General features: G+C 39.6%; 1 protein-coding gene across 1 annotated transcript in view; it reads right to left on the minus strand.

Moving 5' to 3' along the window:
- MOV10 (Mov10 RNA helicase) overlaps window positions 1-2,350 on the minus strand; it is a 19,704-nt gene extending 17,354 nt beyond the window's left edge. Inside the window, exons 1-2 of the mRNA XM_069089281.1 lie at window positions 1,831-2,350; window positions 1,506-1,713 (exon numbers count right to left, since the gene is read on the minus strand). Of these exons, the coding sequence (XP_068945382.1) occupies window positions 1,506-1,713; window positions 1,831-2,081 (459 nt within the window). The 5' untranslated portion in view covers window positions 2,082-2,350. The remainder of the gene's footprint in view (window positions 1-1,505; window positions 1,714-1,830) is intronic.
- Between the last annotated feature and the right edge of the window lie 15,837 nt (window positions 2,351-18,187).

Raw genomic sequence — 18,187 nt, forward strand, 5'->3', positions numbered from 1 at the left:
TCTATCTCGTTTGTATATGGTTGTTTGTATGATGTCTCCCCCATTATATCTTAATCTCCTCAAGAATAGCAACTATTTTTGCCCTTCTTTGTATCTCCAGCACTTAGTCCCATGCCTGGTGAGTAGCAGCTGCTTAATTAATGTTAGGATGACTTGTAGGGAAGGAGTAAATTCCTCATTCAAAGTAAATTCCTCTTCGCCACACTAGGTGTGGGAATGGAGGAGAAAAGTGTTAATGTGCCATAAGGATGATGGAGTGTAGCCTGTTCAAAAACCCTAAATAAAACCATTACTGACCCCTGCCACCCAACAGCGGAGATTGAGGAGTGGACCTCAGACTACCATCCCGGGATTCATGTATTAGGATGTAAATATGGGGGTCTAAAGTATTTAAGACATTTTAAGGAGAAACAAGAAAAAAAACAACAAAAAATTTGCTATGCAAATGTATGTTGTGAATTTCTGACCCTAGGGTAATGAAAGCTATTAAAGGAAGAACAGAAGAGAACAGGACAAAGATAAAAAAGGTTAGAGGGAGTTTGGAGGGGGAGGGTAGGGGAAGATCTGTTTTAGATAGAAAAAAACTATAGCAGGGAAAGCTACAGATAAAAACTGGTAGAGGTAGTAAATTAATTTTGGAGAAGTGAATGTGGGGGGGGGAGCACTTCAAGGGAGCACAGGATTCATAGGGATCAGCCCAGGGGCCGCTGCTGAACCAATGAGGAAGGCCAAAGGGATAGAGGAAGGGCCTAACAGGAAAGGACCCCGATCCCAGTGGGAGCCAGGGGGTTCTTGAAAACACTAACTTGGCCAAGTCTAGGTGTAGGGGTTCAGGCACACAAGAACATAAATCACCCAAAATACTAGGCCAGGCCTAGATGTTCAAAAGGAAGTGACAATAGGGAGCACTTCGGTGGAGTTCTGATCTTTTGGATTAATATCCTGACCCTTTGCCTAGAGAATCATCAGAGGACTTGTTTTAACCTTTGACATGTCACTTTCCTTCTCTTGGCCTCAGTTTCCTCATCTGTAAAATGAAGGAGTTGGACTAAATTTCTGAGCTCTAAATCCTGTAAGAAATTGGCGATGTAAAATTGTACTTATGAGAGTATCTATTCACCTGAATAGAATAAATTAAACCCGTCACTCTGCCCCACCCCGCATCTTAAAAAGGGGGTTTTAGAAACTGCAGTAAAGTCATTGGTACATTTAAATCCATGGGGTGTGCAAGTCTGCACAAATGAACAACCCGCTCCTCAGTCCTCCCACTCCAAAAGAGCGAGTCCCCAATTCATTAACCGGGGATTTTCTGCATTTTTGGTGTTGAGGTTCCCAAGGATTCAACCTATCCAACCAGTCTAGCCCCTGCCCCCTCCGCTTGTGTGTGTGAATAAAATTCAAGTCAACAACATTTGTTAAGCGCTTAATCTGTGCTATGCTGGAAAGTGGGCACAGGAGAGTCTCTCGGAGACAGTTTTATCTCTCAGGTCCGGGATGGCAGGCACTCTCGGCGTCCCGTCGTTTTTAATCTCTCCCTCTCCTACATAAACACAGTGGTCTGCCGCCCCCCAAGATTCGGGCGATAAGCGGGTGGCTGGGCACAGGACCAGCGCCTTCTCCTGTCCGGTAGAGAGAGGACGGTCGGCTCTCTGGGGTCTAAAGCCTTGCCCTGGTCGGAATGGCAGGACATTGGGCAGCGGTATCTCCGAAGCGCTAAAGCGGGAATGGGGGTAGGGAGTGGGCAGTGGGGGACGACGACGACGCGAGGTCTGCGCGCTCGGGATGGGTATGGGGCCCTGCGGCTGGCGCCCTGGGCAGTACAGGCTCTACCCAGAGCAAAGGTGCTTCGTGGGGAGGCTGTCGTGGCTGCTGGAACGCGGGCGCGGGTGGGGTCGCCAGGGCTCGGCTCGGCTGTAAGGGAGATGAGCTAAGCCCCAGGGGTACCTGCGCTTGAAGTCTCCGTTGTACAGGTCTCGGAGCCGCTCCCGGTTGGTTTCTTGGCCTTGGCCCCGGGCAGCCAGAAAACTCTTGAATCTCTGGCCGGTCTCTCGGAGCTTGGCGAGGGTGAACTTTTTGGTCATCGTGGCGGCGGGGACTGAGCTGGCGGTCCGGAAGGGGCCCGGGCTGGAGCGCGGAATGAAATGAAACTGAAAGTCCCCGGCGCTAGAGGAAGTGGCAGGTCTCGAGATACGGGCCGAACTGGGGCTGCGGGGTCCCCTAATTCAGCCCGACAGCTCTCTCTTCCGACCTCTGACCCGGCAGGCACCCTAGTCCATTCTCGGCTGCCCTCCCCAGCTCCGGCTCGTCCGGTCCCGGCGCCTTCTCCCCTCCCCCTCTCCCATTAACTCTTTGCTAAGGAGCCTGACCCTCCCTCAGGGCCCTCCTCTCACCCTGAGCTCCCTCCCCTGGCATCCAGCAGCAGTCCTGGACACTGTTCTGCTGGGGGACCCAGATAAGCCCGTAAGGGTGGGGTGTCTGCTCCTCAATCTCACCCCAGCCCAGGGCCTTTGTATTTATTTGACATGTAGGGAGCAAAGGTCAGGACAGCGATCTCATCAGCTGGGGCCGCCCCTGTCCAGTAACTCATCTCGGTAGCTCCCTGAGTCCTGGACCCGGTTTTGAAGACCAAACCTTCTGCGGTCCATCCCCTGCCTCATTCCCCAACCTGCCGCTCTCAGGCTGGGCAGACGCCATGGGGAAGGCAAAAGCCGGAATGGTTTGCGGGGACAGAACCGTGTTTTTTTGAGGCAAGAAGAATCACCATAGAGGAAGGGGCGAGGGGAGAAGGGTAACGCCCAACATCGACTTTAACATTTGCACCCCAAATCCCGGCTTCCCATCATACATTCGGGCACTGTGAGGCGCTCAGTCCTGTATTTACCATTCCGCGCATATCAATCAGCGGTCCCCCTACAGTAAGCTCCTTGAGGACAGGGTTGTTGCCTGTCTATTGGGCAATAAGTGGTTAACCGCAGTATCAGTGCCAGGGAGAGAACAAGAACAGGATGCAAAGTACCAGGCAGAGTCCTTCAGAATGAGATAAAATTAAGACTAGCAAGAATTAACTGGCACTGGCTGTGTGCGGGGGTGGAGACTAGGAGAGACACAGTAGGGATGAGCCAACCGGGGAGATGGGGGTGGGGGGCCCTGGGGAGCACGGAACCGCTCTGGCTGGGCTCTCCTTTGTCTTCCAATCTGGTGGGAGGGAGAATGGTTCTTTATGGAGAGGCCTGTATATTCCACCATCCAAAGTGACAAACACCATCCAGCAACCAGGAAATGGATGGACAACAGGATCTTAAGCCGGCTGGAAACCCGAGAGAAGAGAGAGCAGTAAATAAAACGCCGTCATTTAATATCATCTCTAGAAAACGTGAAGAACAAACGAAGAGACTGGGGAACTTACCAATACTTTCGTTGCTTTGTCACCACCCCACCCTCACCCCACCAGAGCCGAGAGTAAGGGATGAAGCCCTCGGGCCTCCTTGGTACAAAGTGAAATTAACACCGAACTAAGGCAGGGTTGTGGGAACTATTTGCCTCTCAGAGCTTTGTAACTTTGAGCAAGTACAAAATTTTCTGTCTCCTTTTCCTCATCTGTAAAATGCTTGGGGGAAACGGGAGAGTCAGAACTAAAAATGACCGCTTGAGGAAACTGAGTCCCAGAGAAGCTAAATTACTTGGCCGAGCTCACACATAAATGGCAGGGGGGAGGATCTCAAGTAAGGTCCAGATATGTCTTTTCAACAAAAAACAACCAACTGCACCCCCCTTACCCTTCCTATCCAATGATAAAAAAAATTTTATTGGTAGTTTTCGGGGCGTTTCGAATCACTTTCATTTTCCTGCCCTACTTCTGAACCATATCTTACAACAAAGAATTTTTTAAAAAATAGAAAAAAAAAAAGTTCAGCAAAGCTAGCACACAGAAAACAATTGAAACTTTTCCACTTCTTCACAGAGGGAAGGGAGGTACTGTCCATCCTCACACTTTGTCTTTGGGGCCAAGCTTGGTACTGCCTGTTCAGTCTGATTTTGCACCATTTCCTACTATAGACATTCTCCTGCTCACTTTCCCCCACTTTACATTCATTCCTGATTCTAAGACTTTACTCAAGTTCTTAAGCAATCAGAACATTTTAGCTAAACATTATCTAGTTGAAAGCTTTCATTTTACAGATGAGGAATTCTTTCCTAAAGAAACTTTAAGGCTTTCTTAGGGGAAGAGCTTCCCTCCTCCTTTTGACCTAGCTGAATCCTACCTCCAGCTCCATCCTCCTTATGCACACCTCCCTATGAAACTTCTCCTGGCCCACACAGCCCAAAATGATTTCCTCCTAGTAAGAAATTATATTGCCCTATAAATTGATGAGACTGCACCCTTTGTATGTCTGTCTGGGAAAGCAATTACTTTTTTTAATTTATAAATTTTATTTCAATAATCATACTAACTCTGCTGGCACAGTTATCAGGTAAATTTCCCTCAAGATGCAATACTTTAAAATGAATAAATAAATAAAACATCAAAGTGATTACAACAGATAGTACATGAAAGTTTACACTTTGGTAGTTTTCCATCATTGTTAAAAGAAAGAACAGGGTCTATGCTTTACAGATTACTATGGGTGTTGTCCAATTTTTTAAACCTTTTTTTTCAGCTGCTTAGAAGTTTTCTTCATCTATGTAGTTGCAATAATCAGGTATGGTGTTTCTTTGGTTCTTTGGTTTATTACCATCCACTACCTAGTAGCACTGCGGGGGGGAGGGGGGCATCTCCCTAATTCAGAGAGTGGGTCTCTTAGATGAAGCCACCCCTTGGTTAAAGGTTTTCAGTGGGTCCCCATCTGGGTGAAATTTGCTAATTCTTGACTTCCTCTAATTCAGTCCCACACCTCAAAAACCTTCGAAAGTAGGCCTTTCAAAACTGACTTCTAAAGTAGTTATAGGACAAGGATGCTCCCTCTCCCAGTGTAGGTTGGCAAGTTAGTCTTAGAAAGTCATCTAGGGCATGGAAAAAGTTAAGTGACATGCCCAGGACCACAGAGCCAACATAAGTAAGGAGCTGGACTTGAACATGGGTCTTCCTGTCTTTGAGTCAAGTTCTCCATCCAGTAGCCATGTCTGCCTCTCAGCCTGTACAGGTAACCTGATATCTTTCACTGTATCCTCAAGGCTAAACACATAGGAATGTTCAAGGAATCTTGAATGAGTTTGACATTTGGGAGGGTTGCTGGAGGGTTAATTAAAAAAATAAAAATGAACAGAAATATATATATATGTATTGTAGACACATATATAATGTATATACACATTATAATATATTCATGTATGTATATATGCACATACACACATAATATATAATTAATATATACACAATATTAATGTATTTATGTAACCTCAATGCTTGGCACATAGTAAGCTCATAATAAATGTTTGTTGTTGCTGCTGATCTAGTAAACAGACCAATGGATGTGAAAACTCTCAGCTTAGATTGTTTACTTAATTTAGTTTCGTTTATTTTAGCTAGGTAGCACATAGAAAGATCACTGGGCCTGGAGTCAAGAAGTTCTGAGTTCAAATCTATCCTCAAATATTAGCCATGTGACTTGGAGCAAATTACTGAACCTCTCTATGCCTCAATTTCCTTAACTGCAAAGTGGTGTTAAGAAGAGCACTTAACTCCCAGGATTGTTGCAAGGATCAAATGAGATAACATTTTTTTAAGTGCTCAGTACAGAGCATATACATCCACGTGTTATAATGTATAGACATTATTAATGTATTTATGTATATACATACATACACACATTATATACATATAAACCAGAAGGAATTTCTAAGAGGACACAGAATAGTGTTGGAACAACTCTGTTAAATTTGATACATGTTTTTTAAAAACCATAATGGACATTTATAGTGTCATATATGATTCTCTTTTTCTGTCCTTTGCAAAAGAGAATGTTTGTTAGGTTCATAATAATAAAAAGGTTTTTCTAAAAAAAAATTCTGGAGGTATATTCCCTTCTACCAAATCAAATGATCCTGGGTACCCAGTGAAGCCCCTCTGGATTCTTTCTACCTTTCAGTCAGCTGTCTGACTATAAAGATGTGGTTACTACTGGAAAATCTTGACCTAACCCATATGTTCCAGCTTCCCAGAAAGAAAATTTAGACTGTGCAGGGAGGCTTTTCTTTTGCAGATAAGGTAAAACTATTTCCTCCCCAACACCCCCATCCCAGGAGGAAAAGAGATAAAGGGAGTGGTCTTTCAGAGGTGCTGCCCCTGGTAATAACCATTTGACTTTCCCTGCTTCTTGCCAGGGTATTGGGGAGAGACACTAAACCCACTGCTATTTGGGCTGTTTCTCTGGGCATTATAAGAAATTCTCATCCTGGGAGTTTCTAATTATTTGAACCTGATGGGGTCAGGTCCCTGCATACAGAAAAGAATGTTGCACCAAATGGCCTTTCACACTAAGAACCAGACTAAGGAACTGGATGAGACTGTTAAGAAGTTATGTCCTTGTCTGTAGCAATCCTTTCGTCTAAGTTGGGCTGTAGGGATGCAACTTTAAACAAGGGGGAGGAGTTGTTGTGAGGACAGGGTGAGTGTGCTTGGGTACAGAGAGAAGGTTCTGCTTTCTGAGCAGCTTGATTGTGTCAGAGAACAGGAGGCGGAACTACTCTTAAAACAGCCTGCATGTTCACCGTAATCAACAGCATTCCAAAAATCCATTAATGGCACGTTGATTGTTCACTAGAAGGTAAACTCGTGATACAACAGAAAAGAATCCAGGGAGGCAGATTAACATTCAAAGCTATAGATCATGAGTCCCCACTGACATAGTTACCTTTATTTATTAGCCAGATGACCAATTAGTTTGAAGCAAAGGCATTTAATGAACTAGCAAGTAATAAAAACAGGAATAAAACATTGCTCCCCACAAACCTTTCTTTCCATGTACTTTTTCACAAATACGCATGCTATCCTCTGGAAGAGTAGACACATGAAAGAGTGAGTACACACGGAGAGACACACAAATAAGGAATGCCTAAGGCAAATGTGTAGAGGGACACACACAACAAACGTGTGATCAGGGCAAACACACAGAAAGGCACATGTACAGGAAGCATTTGTGGAGGAACACACAAAAACACACATGGCGAGCCATGTGGAGGGGCACCACAGAGCACACAAGGCCAACATGCTGCTCTGCACAAGCAGGGGGACCATGCCAGGGCACATGTGTGGAAGGGCACACGCACAAGTGGCCACAGGGCTGCTTCCAACAGGCTTGCTTCCTCCAGATCTCTGTTGGGAAGGCAGATGCTACTTCATCTTTGCAAGATGCTACCCTCTAGAGATGGCCTCTCTGCTGACAGCTTAAGCACGACTCCACTGGGCTTATGGAAATTTTCTGTTTCCATGCTTTGCATGGAGTTTAATTTTCAGTAAATGCGCTTTCATTCATTCATCCCAGCTTCTGGCTTCATCCTTGGCCATGGTGCTGCCTCTTCTTCATGAACTCTACCATGATTTCTTGGTTTAAAGCCTTGAAGCTCTTTTAGAGGTGCACCCTGTAGCCAGGGACTAGTTCTCTTTGCAGTGAGGGGAGGGGAGGGGAAGAGATGACCCAAACCTCTTTTCCTGCTTTCCTTCTGAAGGAGTGATATGTCTCATTTCTCGTTTGTGTAAGAGCTTTTGCCAGAAGGCCCTTCTTTTCCAGCAGAAGTCTCTCTGTCCCAGTCACTGACGACCTCTTTTAGAACACAGAGTAGTGTAATTTTCTAGATAAACAGATTTAAGTCTATCTTTGGACTTCTTAGTTACTGGAGGCTTGGGTCTCTTCCAGAAACTATTCAAAAGCTTAATTTAAGGTTAGCAAATCTATATGGTTTTATGTTTAATCAAAATTAAGGATCCTGTGCTCCCAAATTCATTTCAGGAGAACTCTGCCACAGAAACCTAATGGAGATATGGAATTCTGATTCAGTTTCTTTGGGACCCAAAAGACTTTGTTCCTGTCACACAAATGAAGCTCAGCTAGTATAAAAACTAAGTTAAGGGGGACAAGGTCATTATATTCCTTAACCTAGGCAATATTCCCACACTCCCATATGTATATGCAGCTTCATAGTCTTTATGTGGAACTCCTTTACAATTCATTCAAATCCCCTCATCTGTCTTTATATCTGTCACTGCCTAAGGCAGTGATATGAGAAGAATGATTTATTGTACTCCTATTTTACTCTAATCAGTATCAATCAATTTAGTGTGATTCTAAAGGGGTAGTAATTATAGTGACATGCTTATTTAGTAATACACATTTAGTCAAGTCAACTAATATTAATATAGGAATTACACACATTAGTACATATTTTATATATGTCTATGAATAATTAGATGTGAGACATTCTTTCATATAATAGACCCTAAACTTTAAACTACAAGCTATAAGTTCACTGTTCAATAACCTTTTATAAAAGTTCCAAGGTTCACTTGACTAACCACAAGAATGCTAACTTAGGAGGCTCTCTTTTGCTTAATCACTGTGACCAAACTCAGGATGGGTGAGATGTCTTGACATGATATGGAAAATCCCCCTACTTATTTTTGTACCTCTAGACCATATTTTCTTGCCCACCATGAGGAGGGGCCCATCTTATGACCATTTAGTCAATGAAGAGAACCCTTGCCTTGCCCATCTTGTGACCACTCATGCTAATGCATCATTTCTAGCTGTCATGGAAGGTCAAGAGCAAGGTCTATCAATCAATGAGACTCTGTATTTTACTTTGCCCCTTCTGTGTCTCTGGGTAACAAGCACTATAAAACCAGGGTCCTAGAAAAAGAGGGCAGTTCAGATCATGAGGAAGATCTGAGGTCCCATTTGTTTAAGGGGTCTGGTCCCTTTAATAAATGGTTATTGGTTCTTTAACCCATTTCCTCTTTAAGATTAGTTTTTAATATGTTTCCTTGATTCTTTATTAAATATGATTTTATTGCATTATGATATGAAATGGATACTTTTACTATCTCTGATTTTCTGTGTTTAGCTATAAAATTTTTATGTGCTAATATATGGTCAACCTTTGTAAGGGTACCATAAACTGCTGAGTAAAAGGCATATTCCCTTCTATTTCCATTCAATTCTCTTCAGATATCTATCATATCTAGTTAAACTAAAATTCTATTCACTTTCTTAACGTCTTTCTTAGTTGTTTTTGGTTAGGATTATCTCATTCTAAGATAAGGGGAAAAGTAAAGTTCCCTACTATTACAGTACTACTATTTATCACCACCTGTAATTCATGTAATGTTTCTTTTAGAAATTTACATGCTATAGTATTTCATGCATATAGGTTCAGTATTGCCTCATTGTCTATGGTACCTTTTATCAAAATGTGGCTACCTAGTTTCTTTCTTTTAATTAAAATTAAATTAATTAAAAATTTCTTTTAATTAATCTATTTTAGCCCTAGCTTTGTCTGAAATTATAATTGTGACCCTGCCTTTTTTGCATCCTCTGTAGCATAATAAATTCTACTCCAACCCTCCATTTTAACTCTGTGTGTATTTATTATTTTAAAATATTTTTCCTGGGGTGGCTAGGTGGCACAATGAGTAGAGCATTACCTCTGGAGTCAGGAGGACCTGAGTTCAAATCTGACCTCACACACTTAGCACAAAACTATCCATGTGACCTTAGGCAAGTCACTTAACCCCAATTGCCCTACCTTCCCCCCTCCAAAAAGAAAAAAAAATCTTGTAAACAATATATTGTTGGATTCTATTTTTAATCAATTCTGATACCCATTTCCATTTTATGGGTGAGTTCATCCCATTCATATTATAAGTCATAATTACAGGGGCAGCTAGGTGGCACAGTGAGTAAGAGTGCCACCCCATGTCGGGAGGACCCAGGATCAGTTCTGGCCTCAGATACTTAACACCCACACAAAATAACTGGCTGTGTAACCTTGGGCAAGTTACTTAGCCCCAATTGCTTAAAAAAAAAAGTTATAATTACTATATGTGAATTTCCATCTTATTTTTACTCACTACCCCAATCTAAAAATCTATTCACCCCACCTTCCTAATATTAATCTATATATCCTTCTAAAAGTCCTTCCCCCACCCTATTCCCTAGTTTTCTAACCACTCTAGAAGTTCAGAAGACTTCTAAACCTCTTCAGATGTACGTGTTGCTTCCTCTTCAACACAGATGAGAGTAAGGCTCCAATATTTCCAGCCCTTCATACCCACCTGCTTCCTCTGTATTAGTTCTTCCTTTCATGTCCTGTTTTCTGTTGTTGTTGTTTTGCTTTTTGGAGGGGGGAAGGTACAGCAATTGGGGTTAAGTGAGCTGCCCAAGGTCACATGGCTAGTTTTGTGTTAAGTGTCTGAGGTCAGATCTGAACTCAAGTCTTCCTGACTCCTGGGCCGGTGCTCTATTCACTGTACCCCTAGGCACCCCCATGCACTGTTTTTATGAGATAATTTCTCCTTTTTAACCTTTTCCTACCCAATTTTGTTTTTTAGAATCACCTCATCATGTAAACTCAGTATCAATCTTTCTTTCAAACTACCTTAGTAATAATAAGTTTTAAGAATACTATTAACTAACTACTAATGACTAATAATTACTAATATCAATAACATTTTCATATGTCATAAGTAAATAGTACAACCTTAAACAGTGCCTTATAATTAGTCTTTGATAATTGCCTTATATTTCTTCTGGATCTTTTATACTGAATTTTCCATAGAGTTCTGGTCTTTTTGTTACAAATATCTAAAAGTGTTTCCATTTATTCAATGTTCATTTTTTCCATTTAGGATTATACTTAACTTTGCCAGCTAAGCTATTCTTAGAGGCAACTCTAACTCCTTTGCTCTTTGAAATATAATTTTCCAAGATCTATAGTCTTATAATGTAGAAGCTGCTAGGTCTTGTGAAATACTGACTTTTCATGCACAGTATTTAAATTTTTTTTCTTGTTTGCAATATTTTCCCTTTAACCTGGGAATTTTGAAACTCGGCTAAGACATTATTATAAATTTTCTTTCTAGGATCTCTTTCAGGTGGTGATGACAGAGACAATAATTGCATTAAAACAAATGACAATATTGAGACAACATATCAAAATCTATGAGATACAGCAAAAGCAGTGATTAGAGGAAAATTTACACCTCTACACCTGCCAAAACAAACCCAAGAACTATATAAATAAAACTGTAAAAAAAATTTTTATACAAATAAAATCAGATTTAAATAATTGGAGAGGTATTAATTGTTCATGGGTAGGCAGGGCCAATATAATAAAAATGACAAATTTACCCAAACTAATTCATATATTTAATGCCATTCCAATTAAATTGCAAAAAAATATTTTATTGTGCTAGAAAAAAACAATAAAATTAATCTGGAAAAACAAAAAGACAAGAATATCAAGTGAAATAATGAAACAAAGTGTAAAGGAAGGAGGTTTAGTGGTACCAGATCTTAAGCTGTATTATAAGGTAGTAATTATCAAAACTATCTGATACAGGCTAAGAAACAGAAAGGTAGATCAATGAAATAGAATAGACATACAATTTACAACAGCAAATAAATAAAATAACCTTGTATTTGACAAGTGTAAAGACTTAAGATTTTAGGAGAAGAATTCATTATTTGGTAAAGATTGTTGGGAAAACTGGAAAGCAGTATGGCAGAAACTCAGCATGGACCAATATCTCACAACATATACCAAGATAAAGTCAAAATGGATACATGACCTAGATATAAAGAGAAATTTTAAAAGAAAATTAGAACATGGAAAATATTACTTATCAGATTTATGGATAGGTGAATAATTTATGAATAAACAAGAGACAGAGAGCAAAATTAGGTGTAAAATGGATAATATTGATTACATTTAATTAAAAATTTATGTGAATAAAATGAACATAGACAAGATTAGAAATAAAGAAGAAAATAAAGGAAAAATGTATAGGCAGTTTATCAGATAAAAGTCTCATATTTAAAATATATAAAGAACTTTATCAAATCTATTAAGAATACAAGTCATTCCTCAATTGATAAATGGTCAAAGGATATGAACAGGCAGTTGTCCAATGAAGAAATCAAAACAATCTATAGTCATATGAAAAAAGGCTCTAAACCATTATTGGTTAGAGAAATGCAGATGAAAACAACCCTGATATATCATTTTACAACTACCAGATTGGCTAAAATGATAGGAGGAAGTGACAAATGTTGGAGGGGATATGGAAAAACTGGGACACTAATTCATTGTCGGTGGAATTGAAGAATGATCCAACCATTTTGGAGAACAATCTGGAAGTATGCCCAAAGAATTATTAAACTACCTATACCCTTTAACCCAGTAATATCAGTACTTGGTCTATTTCCAAAGATGATTAGGGGAAAAGGAAAAGAACCTGTATGTTCTAAAATGGTAATCGCAGCTCTCTTTCTGGTGGCAAAGAACTGGAAATTGCAGGGATGTCCATCAACTGGAGAATGGCTGAACAAGTTGTGGTCTAAAATTGTGATGGAATACTGCTGTGCTATAAGAAATGATGAGCTCAATGATTTTAGAAAAACATAGACTTACATGAAACAATGAAGAGTGAAATGAAAACCAAGAGAACATTGTATACAGTAACAGAAATACTGTTTTAAGAATGACTTTGAGTGAATAAGTTATTTTGCCTATTAAAAACACCCACATTAACTATAAGGGACATATGAAGAAAGACACTATATCTAGAAAAAGAACTGATAAACAGAAGTATGTATAGAATAATTTGATATTATATATGTGTATATATATATGTCTATTTGTGTCTAATGGCAGTCAACTCTAGGACAGGGAAATGGAAGAAAAAAAGAAATTTACACAAGCCAACTCTTCCTTTCCCACCAGCTGCATTGGTTGGTTTTGGCTCCACCATTATCATGTCCAGACACTGGGTGCCCTCTGCTCCACCCCCTTTTCAGTTTACTCAAGGGAAGGAACTGTTTTACTCTTTTTTTTTTTTTTTGGCTTTTTGTAGGGGGGAAGACAGGGCAATTGGGGTTAAGTGACTTGCCCAAGGTCACATGGCTACTTTGTGTTAAATGTCTGAGGCCGGATTTGAACTCAGGTCCTCCTGACTTCAGGGCTGGTACTCTATTCACTGTGCCACCTAGCTGCCTGGGAACTGTCTTATTCTTATTGGTATTCCCTAAACTTAGCACAGTACTTGGCACATAGCTGTTGTTTGTCCGTCATTTTCTTTTCTTTTCTTTTTTTAAAGAAATTGGGGTTAAGTAACTTGCTCAAGGTTACACAGCCAGTTTTTTTTTGTGTGTGTGTGTGTGGGCGTCAAGTATCTCAGGGCAGAACCCATCCTCGGTCCTCCTGACTCCGAGGCTGGTGCTCTTACTCACTGCACCACCTCGCCACCCCTGTCCTTTATTTTCTAAAAAGACCAATGATATCACCAAGTGATCTTTTGACTTGCCATGTGAACTGAATTTAAGTGAGGCAGAACCGAACAAAGTCATCAGCCTCACTCTCTATTCCTGAGTCATCAAAGTCCAGTGGCAAAACAAAAGACGGGCGGTTAGGTGGCACAGTGAGTAGAGCATTGGCCCCGGAGTCAGGAGGACCCGAGTTCGGTTCCAGCCTCAGACACTTAACACCCACACAAAAATACTAGCCGTGTAACCTTGGGCAAGTTACTTAACCCCAATTGCCCTCCAAAAAAGCAAAAAAAAAAAAAAACCAAACAAACAAAAGACAAGATGTCTGAAGAGATGGCCTGGGATGCAAGCCTTGGTGTCTTTGATGCCTGACCAAGCTCTAACCTACCTTGATGGCCATTGGAACAAATTATTTTCATCCATTCATTTCTCTGGGGAAAGTCTTCACATGTTTGGGGTAGATATCCCCTTAACTCACTGACGAGTTTGAGATCTGTCAGTTACTCTCAACCTGGTTTAGCCCATCTGCCAAGACAGTTTACCAGGGTCTGGGGTGTGGCCATATGCTGTAGCTCCTTGGAGGTACAGGTGAGAGTTGGTGAATCAGGCGGACACCAAAAGTAGATAAGCAACCCTGAAAATGCCTTCACTAGAGGTGCAAGTCCTCCTGAACACGCCATACACCCCGCTAGGTACAGAGTAGATGCTTAATAAATGTGTATTGTGTTGTATTACTACCTAATATAATCATCACATACTAAAAAATACCAAACCCTTGTGTATAATTTATATTGTAGTCTGGACCCACCTCATCGATTATGTTTAATGATATAAATTTGCTCTGGGTGCCTTGCAATAATAGAGGGCCCTACATTTTTTTTTTTATACGAAACTTTAAAACACATATGGAATCCAACTGGGGAACCAGACAAAAATCTCTGGGTGTCCCTTTTCAGCACAGGGTATACCAAAATTTTCTTTCTTTTTTTAAAAAAGATATTTGAAATACAATTTTATTGTGATCTAAATGAAAAAGTAATGGGAATAACAATAACAAAGAAGATTCACCACTGAATATTGTGATGGGACTGCAGCAGTCTTACATTTGAAACTCAAGGGGGTGTAATCAGAATTTTCTAATGGATCTCTGCCATTGTAAGGATAATCCTAACAGAATTCCAAATCCACTCAAGAATAAGACAAACTGGGTCACCGTGAAAGGAGTGCAAATCAGATCAGGTCAGGTAAGCTCAGAACAAGTATAAAGCTCCCAAAAAGAAATCAAACAATCAGCATTTTTGTTGTTCAATCATGTCCAACTCTTCATGAACCTGTTCCATACTGTCCCTGGGGTTTTCTTGGCAGGGGTATTGGAGCAGCCATTTGCTGATCCAGTGGATTAAGGCAAACAGAAGTTAAGTGATTTGCTAAGGGGTCATATGGCTAGTGTCTGAGGCTGAATTTGAATTCATGTCTTCCTGATTCCAGAACCAGCATTCTATCCATTAAGCCATCTATCTAGCTGCCAATAACAACATGGAGCCCATAAGGAACTCACAATAACTCACCTCTTCCCTTGTACATCACCACATATTTCCAGAAACAAGCTCCCCAAGATCGCTACCAGGCAGAGAATATTGTGGATGCTCCTAAGGATTGGGTTCTTATTTGGCGGTCCTTTCCCAACCCCAAATTCATTTAAGATTGTGTATCTGTCATGGGACTTGGAACTTTGCACTGTCACAGTTACAATTCTTCATTAAAAGGAAGTATGTTTTGACATCAGAAGACATCCAGAATCACCACTGGCTACTGTGTTTGAAGTGAATTCTGTGGTCCTCTCTGGATGCCTCATTTACAACACTGTAGCAGTCATTACATATATTAATCTTTTGGTTCTGCTTTCTTCACTGTGAGCCAGCTCTTAGAAATCTTCCTAGGTTTCTCTTTTTCATATTCTTCATTCCTTATGGTGCAATAATATTAGATTACATTTATTTAACCATAATTTGTTCAACCTTTTTTTTAATTTGAGTTGTATATAATTTGTTTTCAGTTTTTTGCTACTACAAAGAATACTGCTATAACCATTCTGGTATGTGTAGACCAGAGGTGGGGAACCTGCAGTTTTGGAGGCCATATGTGGCCCCAGTTTGTTCTGTGAAGTTTGGATTCTGTCAAAGGGCCTCACTTGAGGACCTAGAAGGTCATATGTGACCTTGTGGCTGCAGGTTCCCTACCCCTAATGCAGACCCTTAATTTCTGTCAATGACCTGTAAACATAATGAAACATAATGAGATTGTTAGATCAAGTAATATGGATCATTTAGTAACTTTTCTCACATAATTCTAAATTATCTTTCATAATTTTAAATCTGGTAACACTAGGCCTCCTCTTATTCTTTTTTTAAGATTCTAGAAATTCTGTTCCTCCAATTAAATTTTATTCCTTTGTCTAGTTCTATAATGGATCCCCTTGTTTAACTGGAATGGTACCAAATATGTAGATTTCAGTAGTACTGTCATTTTTATTGTACTGGCATGCCTCATCCATGAATATTAACTATCTCATCAATTATATAGGTCTTCATTTCTGTAAAGACTCTTTTGTAGTTCTATTTCTGAAGACCTATGGGCATCATGGTAAGTAGGTTAAGAACCAGATGGTATATATTTTGTATTTATTTAAAGAGGAATTTACCTTTCCTTTTTTTTTTTTCATCCTAGATGTTAGTGAAATACCAAAACGCTCATTATTTCTATGGATTTATTTTGTATCCTGCTATTTTGTTAAGGTTATCAAATCATCACAATTAGTTTCATTGCAGATGTTTCCCATTTAAAAACTGACATCTTTTGTTTTAAATCATTTTATTTATTTATTCAATCATATTTAATTTAAATTATTTAATTAATTTCCATGATATTATTCATTATATTTCAGAGGGTCATCCCTCAAAATAAAGAAGAAACAGAGGGGAAAAAAAGCAATTCCACAAAACTAACATATTTTGTTGTTACTGTTCAGTTGTTTCAGTCAAGTCCACTCTTTGTTACCCCATTTGGGGTTTTCTCGGCAAAAATACTGTAGTGGTTTGCCACTTCCTTCTCTAGCTAATTTTACAAATGAGGAAAATGAGGCAAACAGGGTTAAGTGACTTGAACAGGGTCACACAGACTCAAGGCTTGCTAACTTCAGGCCTGGCACTCAATCCACTGAGATTCCTCTAGCTGCCGTATCTAACAGCACGGGTAGCATTCTGTATCCCTAGTCCAAGACGGAAGAGAAGCTATGCATTCTCATATCTCTTCTTTGGAGTCAAGTTTGGTCATTATAATTACATGAAATTCAATATCAATTTGTTGGTTTTGTTTTTCCCATGTACACTGTTATAATTATTGTGCGTATTGTTTCTTTGCTTCTGATTATTTGATTTCCCAACAGTTCATATAAATTTCCCTATACTTCTCTGTATTCTTCCTGTTCATGGCTTATTTTTCATAAATGATGATTCTTGTCTTTCTGTCACTTAGATTTTCGCCTCTGTGTTCCTCCTCATTCCTATCCCAGAAAGCAACCCCTTTCTTTAAAAATAACAAAAACAGGAAGAAAAAATTCAGCAAAACATATTAAGAGATAAAAAAATTACATTATAAAAAGTATGCCACACCATTAATTACTCAATAATAATGCACAATTAATATACTGAATACAGTTTTGATTTAGCCATTTTAGCAAACTCCATCAAAGTTGCAGTATATAAAATAAATCCACACCTATCATCAGCATTCCTCCACAACACCAGTAAAACTCAGCAGGAAGAGACAGGAAGAAAAGTTCCATTTACAATATAAAACACTTGGGGACTATCCCTAGACAGAAAGATAAAAGATAAAACCAGATAAATATACAATAAAAACTAGAATTACACAAAAACTGCACCATTTAGAGAAATAAAAACAACTAAATAAGTGGAGAATATATATATATGTATATAGCATGTGTGTATGTGTATGTGTGTATAACATAATAGTAGTCATCAAAACTATATGGTAGGGGTTAATAAACAGACTGATCAGTGGAACAGAGCAGATACACAATATACAAAAGCAAACAAATCTAGTAGCCTACCTAAGTTCAATGACTATAAAAATCCTAGCACTGGAATAGGAACTTACTATTTGATTTAAAAAACAAACAAAACAACTGCTGGGAAAGTTGCATAGCAGTATGAAAGAAATTAGTTTTAGGCCAACTTATATCAAAAGAAGATTCAGATGGATATCTGACCTAGGTCACATCATCAACAAATTAGAGAAATAAGGAAGAACTTGCCTATTGGATCTGTGGATAGGGGAAGAGTTTATGACCAAAGGACAGAAAGAAAGGACACAAAAGACAAAATGGGTAATTCTGAATACATAAAATTTAAAAAGTTTTTGCCCAAAGAAATCCAGGACAGTTCAGATTAGAAGGGAAACAACTGGGAAAAAAAATTTTGCAGCAAGTTTTTCTGGTAAAGGTCCCATTTCCAAAATATATATGGGACTGATGTAAATTTATAAGAATAAAAAATATTCTCCAATTGCTAAATGGTCTAAAGACATTAACAGGCAGTTCTCAAGAGAAGAAATTTGGGTTGTCTATAGTTATATTAAAAAAATGTTCTGAAGTGCTAAAAATTAGAGAAATGAAAATTGCGTGGTTT

Source organism: Petaurus breviceps, unplaced genomic scaffold (assembly GCF_028583685.1).
Source record: "Petaurus breviceps papuanus isolate PSGF00001 unplaced genomic scaffold, PetGlider_PUasm1.0 186, whole genome shotgun sequence".
Classification (NCBI taxonomy): domain Eukaryota; kingdom Metazoa; phylum Chordata; class Mammalia; order Diprotodontia; family Petauridae; genus Petaurus; species Petaurus breviceps.